Raw genomic sequence first — 11,164 nt, 5'->3', positions numbered from 1 at the left:
ATGGCTATACCAATAACAGTTCTTGACTGCGATCTCTTACTATATGGCCGAGGTCACCGGACATTGGACCGTTTTAAGCTAGATGATGTCACTGATGACTACTTAATGTCCATGTATGGGTTTCCTCGGCAGTTCATTTATTACTTGGTGGAGCTCTTGGGGGCCAGTCTTTGTAGACCTACTCAGCGATCCAGGGCTATTAGCCCAGAGACACAGATCCTTGCAGCACTGGGCTTTTATACCTCAGGTTCCTTCCAGACTCGGATGGGAGATGCTATTGGAATCAGTCAGGCCTCTATGAGTCGTTGTGTTGCCAACGTCACAGAAGCACTTGTGGAAAGGGCCTCCCAGTTCATTCACTTTCCATCTGATGAAGCCTCCATGCAGGCTCTGAAAGATGAATTCTATGGGTTATCAGGAATGCCAGGGGTCATAGGCGTAGTTGACTGTATCCATGTGGCCATCAAGGCACCAAATGCTGAAGACCTCTCTTACGTGAACCGCAAAGGCCTGCATTCTTTGAACTGCCTGATGGTGTGTGACATAAGAGGAGCACTAATGACCGTGGAGACAAACTGGCCGGGGAGCCTGCAGGACTTTGCTGTTCTGCAGCAGTCTTCTCTCAGCAGTCAGTTTGAAGCTGGAATGCACAAAGACAGCTGGCTGCTTGGTAAGTTCAGAGGTGTGAATCTTGTCTGTAGTCACAGAAAAACTATGTAATGGAGGAAAATGGAATATGGCAGTCCTTAGAGCTGAGTTTCAGTCCTAACACTTTTTTTTTTTTTTTTTTTTTTTTTTGGTGGTACTGGGTTTCCTGGAAACCCTTCTACCTCTGGGCTACACTCCCAGACACCTATTTTTATACTTTTTAAAATTCGGAAACAGGGTCTCTTAAGCCAGTGCGGCTGGCTTCGAACCTGCGTGATCCTCCTGTCTCCGCCTCCCAAGCGCAGGATTACAAGTGTGCGCCACCACGCCTGGCCAGCCCTAACACTGTTTTAGGGGAAGTTTCTGAGCCTTAATTTCTATTTTATTTTTTCATTCTTCTTTTATTTTCTCTTACTTCCTTTCTTTCCTGGATATCAGACCCTCAGCCTTCTTCACGCCAGTCATGTGCTCTGCCACTAAGCTATACACTCTCCAGTAGCTGAGCCTTAATTTGTTTATGTGTGGTACTTGAGATTGAATATAGGGACATTCTATCTCCAAGGTCCACCCTTGGCTCTGTGTATTTCTTATTTGGAAACAGGGTCTCGCTAAGTTGCTGAGAGCCTAAAATAAAAATTTGCTGAGGCTGGCTTTGAACCCATCCTCCTGTCTCAGCCTTCCAAGTACATTACAGGTGTGCATCGCCACACTCAGCTTTATATTTATTTATTTGTGTAATTCCGACTTTATATCCAGCTTTTTTTTTTTTTTTTTGCAGTTCTGGGGATGGAACCCAGGGGCATTTAAGCTTCAAGCTATACCCCCCTGCCCTATTTTTTATTCTTTTTTTTTTTTTTTTTTTTTTTTTTGGTGGTACTGGAGGTGGAACCCAGAGGCTTTCTACCTCTGGACTATACTCCCAGACCTATTTTATATTTTTATTTGAAAACAGGGTCTCACTAAGTTGCTGAGAGCCTCACTAAGTAGCTTAGGCTGGCTTTAAACCTGTGCAATCCTCCTGTCTCAGCCTCCCAAGCACAGGGATTACTTTTTTTTTTTTTTTTTTTGGTGGTACTGGGGTTCCTGGAAACCCGTCTACCTCTGGGCTACACTCCCAGACCTATTTTATATTTTTATTTGGAAACAGGGTCTCTTAAGCCAGTGAGGCTGGCTTCAAACCTGCGTGATCCTCCTGTCTCCGCCTCCCAAGCACAGGGATTACAATTGTGTGCCACTGCGCCGGGCTAAGCCCGGCTGCTGAGGGGTTAGGCCAGTGGCCCCCTGGCCGGCATCGGAGCCTTCCTTGAGGCAAGGCTGCTACTGAGGCCTCCAAGGCCTGGATCGGAGCCTGTTGAGGGGTTAGGCCAATGCCGGGGCCATCGGCTAACATCGGAGCCTGCCGTGAGGCAAGGCTGGTGCTGGGGCCTCCGAGGCCGGGATCGAAGCCAGCTGAGGGGTTAGGCCAGTGTCCGGGCCAGCGAGGCCAGAACCGGGGCCTCCCATGAGGCAAGGCTGCTGCTTGAGCCAGCGAGGTCTGGATGTCTGATCAGTCCACCGGGTAGCCAGGCCACAACTGGGGCCGTCAAGAGTGGGATCGGTATTTGCAACGCGGCATGCACAGAGAAATATCGCAGACAATTAAACCAGATGCTTCCCCTAATCAGCAATAACTAGGAGGAAACGGGCAACAGGAAGTGGTAGAGCTATAGAAAGGGCCCTATAGTGAAGCAATTAAGGTGACCAATCAGAGGGTATGGAATAGAGGAGGATGGAGCCTCTTTAAAAAGAAGGAGGTATATAAACATATGTATCAGAGTTAATCACCAGACAAGCAGGAGATCAAGGGAGGGGGAGGGAATGGGATGGGGGCTGGATGAGGGCTAATTGGATGATGTGTGCTTGTATATCCTCTCAAATCTTATATTCCAATGTGATGTATGATTACAATGCACCAATAAAAATAAATTAAAAAAATAAATCACTATTTAAAATAGTTTCAAGCCAGGCGTGGTAGCACACGCTTGTAATCTCAGCATTTGGGAGGCTGAGACCTGAGGATCATGGTTCCCGGCCAGCCTCAGCTACTTTGTGAGGCCCTTCACAACTCAGTGAGACCCTGTTTTAAAATAACGAATAAAATAAATAGGGCTGGGGCTTTAGCTCAGAGGCAGAATATCCCTGGGTTCCATCCCCAGTACCACAAAATGATAATAATAATGATAAATAAAATACTTTCAGAGACAGATATGGTGGCACACACCTGTAATTCCAGTATTTTAAAGGCTGAGACAGGATGATCTCAGGTTCAAAGACAGTCTCAGCAATTTAGTGAGGCTCTCAGCAATTTACAAGGACCCTGTTTCAAAATGAAAAATAAAATAGGGCTGGGGGGTGTATCTCAGAGGTAAAATATTCCTGGCTTCAATCTCCAACACCACCAAAAAATTAAAAAATAAAATAAACTTAGGAGCCAAGTGTGGTGGCATATACCTGTAATCCTCGGCAATTTAGTGAGACTTTGAACTACCTAGCAAGACACTGTTCCAAAACAAAAAAATAAAAAGGAGGAGGTAGTTGTATAGTGCAGTGGTAGAATGCTTCTGGGTTCAATCTTCAGTATCACAGGGGGAAAAACCAAAAATGTACATGAATGGGTATCATAGTACACACCCATAATCCTAGTATTGGGTAGGCTGAGACAGAGGAATTGCACTTTTGCGGACAGCTTTAGCAATTTAGCAAGGCCTTAAGCATTTAGTGAGACCCTGTTTCAAAATACAGTAGGGCTAGCCGGGCGTGGTGGCGCACGCTTGTAATCCCCGCGCTTGGGAGGCTGAGACAGGAGGATCGCACAGGTTCGAAGCCAGCCTCAGCTACTTAGTGAGGCTCTCAGCAACTTAGTGAGACCCTGTTTCCAAATAAAATATAAAATAGGTCTGGGAGTATAGTCCAGAGGTAGAAAGCCCCTGGGTTCCACCTACAGTACCACCAAAAAAATAAAAAATAAAAAAATACAGTAGGGCTGAGGGTATAGCTCGAAGATAGAATGCCTCTGATTTCAATTTTTGTACCACTCAAAAAAAAAAAAGTCGAGCCAGGCGTGGTGGCACACGCTTGTAATCCCAGCATTTGGGAGGCTAAGACCCGAGGATCGCGGTTTACCGACAGCCTCAGCTATTTAGTGAGGCCCTTTGCAACTCAGTTAAGACCCAGTTTCAAAATAAAGAATGAAAAATAGGGCAGGGGGCTGGGTGTGGTGGCGCACACTTGTAATCCCCGTGCTTGGGAAGCGGAGACAGGAGAATTGCACAGGTTCGAAGCCGCGCTGGCTTAAGAGACCCTGTTTCCAAAAATAAAAAAGTATAAAATAGGTCTTGGAGTGTTAGTCCGGAGGTAGAGGGGCTTCCAGGAACCCCAGTACCACCAAATAATTAATTAATTAATTAATTAATTAATTAATAATAGGGCAGGGGGTGTAGCTTGGAGGTTGAATGTCCCTGGGTTCCATCCCCAGACCCGCAAAAAAAAAGAAAAGTCAAGTGTGTGTGTGTTATTGAGTATTGAACCCTATTGAACCCAGGTGTTCTATCTCTGCGGTACACCCCAGCCCTTTAATAAGAAGCCAGATCATATGAAACAAACTTGATCGCTGTTTGGCAAATATTTCTTTTGTGTAATGTCATGTAGGAGGTGTAGATTTTCTTCTCTTTTACACCATGAGACTCTGTATTTAGTTTAAATTTGCTTTAAAATAGTTTTTAGGGTTTTGGGTTGTTTTTTTTTTTTTTGGCAGTACTGGAGATGGAACCCAGAGGCATTCTACTTCTGAGCTACACACCCAGCCCTATTTTTTATTCTTATTTTGAAACAAGGTCTCACTAAGTTGCAGAGGGCCTCCCTAAGTAGCTGAGGCTGTCTGCAAACCCATGATCCCATCTCAGCCTCCTAAATACTGGGATTACATGCATGCACCACCATGCCCAGCTTTTACTTGTTATTTTTTTTTTTTGGGGGGGGGTTACTGGTGTTCTACCTCTGAGCTACACCCTTAGCCTCTTTTTCGAAATTTATTTTTTGGAAACAAGGTTTTTGTAAATTGCTGGGGATCTCACAAGTTGCTGAGGCTGGTTGCTAATTGTATTTTCAAGCCATCAGATTTGTGAAATAGTTGTAGATGTCAAAACTAGAACTAGCTTTGATCGCCTTTATTTCTTTAGCATATTTTTACTTAGAGTGTCATCATCTCTTCCTGTCCCCATTTTTATCTATCCCTTCAGAATGCATTACCTAAATTCTCCTCCTCTAAATATACCTACTCATGCAAAGAACTCGACTTGAGTTCTTATTTTGTCTGCTTTTGGCCTAGTCCTGTTAAGCAGCTTTATGTAAAATCTGCCAGAATGTCTTTTGGATGACTGATCATATAAGCAATTGTAATCTGTTTAGAAATTCTGATCCTAATCCCTCCTGAGTGTCTGTTTTCCAGTGGTGCTTAGATTATAACCAGGTAATGATGGTGGAACATTTTACTAATGGCTTATATTAACTAGCTTGTCCCATATATCTCCCTTATATTTTCTTCCCTCCCTCCCTTCCTTCCTTCCTTTTTGTGGATCTGGAGATTGAACCCAGGGGCATTCTACCTCCAAGCTACACCCTCAGCCTGATTTTTTATTCTTTATTTTGAAACAGGGTCTCACTGAGTTGTGGAGGCCTAGTTAAGTAGTTGAGGCTGGCCATGAACCTGCAGTCCTCCTGTCTCAGCCTCCCAAGTACTGGGATTACAAGCGTGCACCACCATGCTCAGCTTATTTTATTTTTTATTGAAACGGGGTCTTGCTAAATTGCTGAAGCTGGCGCCAAACCTGCAATCCTCTTATCTCCACCTCCCAAGTACTAGGATTACAGATGTGCACCCATATAATTTCTTAGAGCAACTATGACAGATATCACTTGACATCTCTGGTTAGGCACTCATAGGTGTTTATTGTAATCCCTTTTACAGCCTTACACGATTACGTTAGGTATTTGGGATTCTGTTTCTACCATTAGCATTTAGTTATCAGCTTTTTCCCTTGCCTTGGCATATCAAAAGGTGGCTGGTAATTTCTTTCTTCTTTCTTCCTTCCTTCCTTCCTTTCTTTCTTTCTTTCCTTCCTTCCTTCTTTCTTTCTTTATGTGTGTTTGTGTGTGTGTGTGTGGTACTGGTGATTGAACCCAAAGTCATTCTACCTCTGAGTTATTTTATTTTTACCCCCAGTCCTATTTTATTTTCACTTTGAAACAGGGTCTGACTAAGCTGCTGAGGCTGGCCTCAAATCTGCAGTCCTCCTGTCTCAGCCTCTCAAGTACTGGAATTATAAGCATGTGCCATCACACCTGACTTGATCTCCCCTTTTTTAAATTTTTTATTTTGGAAACAAGGTCTCTGCTGAATTACTGAAAGCCTCACTAAGTTGCTGAGGCTGACTTTGAATCTATGATCCTCCTGTCTCAGCCTCCCAACCAAGTACTGGGATTACAGGCATGTGCCACCATGTCAGACTCATCTTCCCATTTCTTTCTTTCTTGGGAAACAGGATCTCACTAAGTTGCTAAGAGCCGCACTAAGTAGCTGAGGCTGGCTTCGAACCCGTGCGATCCTCTTGTCTCAGCCTCCCAGGTGCGGGGATTACAAACGTGCGCCACCATGCCTAGCTTCACTTCCCATTTCTTTTTTTTTTTTTTTTTTTTTTTTCGGGTCTGGGAATGGAACCCAGGGGCATTTGACATTCCAAGCTACACCCCCTGTCCTGGTTTTTATTCTTTATTTTGAAACAGGGTCTCACTAAGTTGCAGAGGGCCTAAGTAGCTGAGGCTGTCTGCGAACCACGATTCTCAGGTCTCAGCCTCCCAAATGCTGGGATTACAAACGTGCACCACCACACCCGGCATCATCTTCCCATTTCTAAAATGACTTCAGTGTTTAACCTGACAGAACTGGGATTAACTAATAAGAGATTATATATGGTGCTGCTGGTGGTGGTATGTGTGTATGTTTTACTGGAAATTAAATCCAGGGACATTCTGCCTCTGAGCTAAACCCCAACCTTTTTTATTTTTGTTTTGAAACAAGGTTTCTCTAGGTTGTTGAGAATAAGAATCTTGCTACATTGCTGAGGCTGTTCTCAAATCTGAGACCCTCCTGTCTCAGTTTTGCAAATTAAGATTATAGGTGTGGGCTATTTGGCAATATTTTTTTTTTTTGTACTGAGGATTGAGTTCAGGGGCCTTTTACCTCCGAGCTATACTCCCAGACCTATTTTAATTTTTATTTGGAAACAGGGTCTCGCTAAGTTGTGGAGGGCCTCACTAAATAGCTGAGGCTGGCTGTGAACCTTCGATCCTCCCATCTCAGCCTCCCAAGTACTGAAATTACAAGTGTGTACCACCGCAATCAGCCAAGATCAGTATATTTATGTATCACACCTAGCTCTAAGATTGTATTTTTAAAGGGTCAGGCCTGCTGGGTGTGGTGTGCACACTTTTAATCCCAGTACTTGGGAGGCTGAGACAGGAGGATTGAGGTTTGCAGCCAGCCTCAGCTACTTAGTGAGGCCCTTTGCAACTCAATGAGACCCTGTTTCAAAATAAAGAATAAAAAAGAGGGCTGGGGGTGTAGCTTGGAGGTAGAATGCCCCTGGGTTTCATTCCCAGTATGGCAAAAATTAATTAAATAATTAATTAAAATAGGGTTTCATAAACAGGGCATGGTGGCGTACACTTACTTGTAATCCCAGCATTTTAGGCTGAACAGGAGAATCACAGATTTGCAGCCAGCCTCAGGCACTTAGTGAGTGGCTTTGCAACTCAGTGAGACCCTGTTTCAAAAATAAAGAATAAAAATAGGGCTGGGGTTGTATCTTGAAGGTAGAATGACTCTATGTTCCATCCCCAGTACTACAAAAAAATAAAAAAGGAGAAAAAGTTAACTGAATATAAAATTTGAAAAATTTGCCAGGCTTCTTAGTTATTTACAGTTAATACAGCACTAGAAATGTTAGCTTCTAAAAGAAAGGAGCACGCTGGTAATTCCAGCATTGGGAAGACTGAGACCCGAGGATCTCGGTTCGCGGACAGCCTCAGCTACTTAGTGAGGCCCTCCACAACTCAGTGAGACCCTGTTTCAAAATAAAGAATAAAAAATAGGGCAGGGGGTGTAACTCGGAGGTCAAATGCCCCTGGGTTCCATCTCCAGACCTGGAAAAAAAAAAAAAAAGAAAGGAGTCCTTTGTTTTTGGAATGGTGCCCAGCACTTTATCAGCAGTCCAAATTATTTGGTGAAATTGATGCTGGTGGTCTGGGAGCACAAGGACTGTGCAAGCCAGTCTTCCAGGCCTATTTTCTGTCTCGGATTTCTAAGAGGATGTGCCTCTGTGTGAGACACTTCATCTGCCAGGCACATGAGTCAGTACAATTAAACATTACAGAAGCATTATGCTATCGTGTTAGGACACTGCACCCCAGTTTTGTTTGTTTTTATTAGCACTTCCCAGAATCATTTGATAAGGAAGTCACTTAAGGGGAATGCCTTCTGTGTATTATTTTAATTGATTTCTGATTTCATTTCCTTCTCATCGACTATTACCATTTGCATTACTATATTTATAGTCTCACTTTTTTTTTTTTTCAGTACTGGGGATGGAACCCAGGGGCATTCTACCTCTGAGCTACACCTCCAGCCCTATTTTTTATTCTTTATTTTGAAGCAGGGGCTCACTAAGTTGCGAAAGGGCTCACTAAGTAGCTGAGGCTATCCACGAACCGTGGTCTCAGCCTCCCGAATGCTGGGATTACATGCGTGCGCCACCATGCCCGCATGTTCTTAAAGATTTTGAAGATCAGCATGTTAGGTAGGTTTTTTTTATTTTTTGTTTGTTTTTGCGGGTCTGGGGATGGAACCCAGGGGCATTCAACTCAACCCCTGAGCTATACCCCCTGCCCTATTTTTTATTCTTTTTTTTTTTTTTTTTTTGCGGGTCTGGGGATGGAACCCAGGGGCATTCTACCTCTGAGCTACAGCCCCTGCCCTATTTTTTATTCTTTATTTTGAAACCGGGTCTCACTGAGTTGCAGAGGGCCTCACTAAGTAGCTGAGGCTGTCCGCAAACCGCGATCCTCCGGTCTCAGCCTCCCGAATGCTGGAATTACAAGCATGTACCACCATGCCCGGCTTCTATTTTTTATTCTTTTTTTTTTTTTTTTTTTTTTTTTTGGTGGTGGTCCTGGGGTGGGACCCAGGGGCTTTTTTTTTTACCTCCTAGCTACACTCCCAGACCTTTTTTAAAATACTTTTTGGGAACAGGGTCTCACTAAGTTGCCCAGGGTCTCACTAAATTGCCCAGAGCCTCACTAAGTAGCTGAGGCTGGCTTCGAACCTGTGTGATCCTCCTGTCTCAGCCTCCTAAGGGCTGGGATTACAAGCGTGCGCCACCATTCTTAGCTCCTTATTCTTTATTTTGAAACAGGGTCTCACTTAGTTGCAGAGAGCCTCACTAAGTAGCTGAGGGGCCGCGATGCTGTGGTCTCAGCCTCTAGAATGCTGGGATTACAAGGAATACTGGGATTATAAGCGTGCGCTGCCACGCCTGGCATTGTTTGATAATTTTTTAAAGAACAACATCTCTGATTTTTAAAAATTTCAAAGGCTAAGGGTTTAGATCAAAGGTAGAACGCTTGGCCGGGCGTGGTGACGCACGCTTGTAATCCCCGCGCTTGGGAGGCTGAGACAGGAGGATCGCGCAGGTTCGAAGCCAGCCGTGCGCGCTGGCTTAGGAGACCCTGTTTCCAAATAAAAATGTAAAAATAGGTCTGGGAGTGTAGCCCGGAGGTAGAAGGCTTCCAGGAACCCCAGTACCACCAAAAAAAAAAAAAAAAAAAAAAAAAAAGGTAGAACGCTTGACTATCACAGAACCCTGGGTTCAATCCCCTGCACTGAAAAAAAAAATTGTTTCTTTCAATGCTTTACCTCCTTCCTACATTGTCTTAGATTTAGCTTTTGTTAGCTATCAGCTTTTTGCTCTTTTGGTTTTAACCAAGAGTATTACCAGCCAAAACTCATATTTTCTGCTTGTGACCTTGGAATTCTTACTTTTTACCACAGTTTTGGCTCCAGAAGCTATCTCCCCCATCATCAAATTGGGGATTAAACCCATAAATGCTATGACACTGAACTATATACCCATGCCTATTTATTTATTTATTTATTTATGCAGTACTGAAGATGGAACCCAGGGATATTTGACCTCCCAGCTACACCCTTTGCCCAATTTTTTATTCTTTATTTTGAAACCGGGTCTCACTGAGTTGCAGAGGGCCTCACTAAGTAGCTGAGGCTGTCCACGAACCATGATCCTCCTGTCTCAGCCTCCCGAATGCTGGGATTACAAGCGTGCGCCACCACGCCCGGCTCATTGTATTCTTTTAAAGACAGAGCCTTGCTAAGTTACCCAGGCTGACATTAAACTTGCAATCTTCCTGTCTTAGCCTCCTCCATGCTTAGAATTACATGAATGAACCACTGCACATGACCTGTCGTATTTTTTTTTTTCTTTTGGTACTCGGGATTGAACTTGGGGCATTTAAGCTACACCCCCAGACCTATTTTATTTTTATTTTTGAAACAGGGTCTCACTAGGTTGATGAGAGTCTCTCTACTTGCTGAGGCTGTCCTTGAACCTATGATCCTCCTATCTCAGCCTCTCAAGTACTAGGATTACAAGTATGTGCCACCACACGCACTTGACCTATTGTATATTCTTGACCATCCTTAGTATATGCTTTAGAATTGCACTTCTTGTGTGCAGTCTACTTATAATCACATATGATTTATTTGGGACTTCCCCACAGGTGACAATTCCTTCTTTCTCCGCACTTGGCTCATGACCCCCCTTCACATTCCTGAAACGCCAGCTGAAAACTGCTATAACATGGCCCATTCTGCAACTCACAGTGTGATTGAAAAGACTTTCCGAACCCTCTGCTCCCGCTTCCGCTGCCTGGATGGATCCAAGGGGGCGCTACAGTACTCCCCAGAGAAGTCCAGCCACATCATCTTGGCTTGCTGTGTGCTGCACAACATCTCCCTGGAGCACGGGATGGATGTTTGGTCCTCTCCAGTGACAGGACCCATGGAACAGCCCCCCGAGGAAGAGTATGAGCACATGGAATCCCTGGACTTGGAGGCGGACCGTATCCGTCAGGAGCTGGTGCTCACTCATTTTAGCTAATGTGGAGGGAAAGAAGGGAGGAGACTTTCCAGAAAGAACTGGGACAGACTTCCCTCCCTAGCACCCCCTACACAGTTCTGTCATCTAGCACGACCGAGTGCACAGACATTTGTCAGAGCCGACATTTCAGTCTGTCTCTTACAAGGATTGGGCCCGTGCCAGAGTATCTTGATTCCCTTGTGAATGTGTCAGCAAAGAAAACCAAGGCAAGGCCTCCTTACTACCCAGTGAACTGCAAGTCAAGCACC

General features: G+C 44.4%; 1 protein-coding gene across 1 annotated transcript; it reads left to right on the top strand.

Annotated features, from left to right (window-relative positions):
- Window positions 1-10,916, top strand: HARBI1 (harbinger transposase derived 1; the record flags this gene model as incomplete). The annotated part of the gene is made up of 2 exons (XM_080690725.1): window positions 1-670; window positions 10,537-10,916. The coding sequence occupies 2 exons, from the start codon at window positions 1-3 to the stop codon at window positions 10,914-10,916; spliced, it is 1,050 nt and encodes a 349-aa protein (XP_080546851.1).
- Between the last annotated feature and the right edge of the window lie 248 nt (window positions 10,917-11,164).

The sequence above is a fragment of the Muscardinus avellanarius genome (genome assembly GCF_963383645.1).
Source record: "Muscardinus avellanarius genome assembly, chromosome: 1".
Classification (NCBI taxonomy): Eukaryota; Metazoa; Chordata; class Mammalia; order Rodentia; family Gliridae; genus Muscardinus; species Muscardinus avellanarius.
The sequence above is the reverse complement of the archived record's forward strand: the minus strand, read 5'-3'. Positions and strand labels throughout refer to the sequence as shown.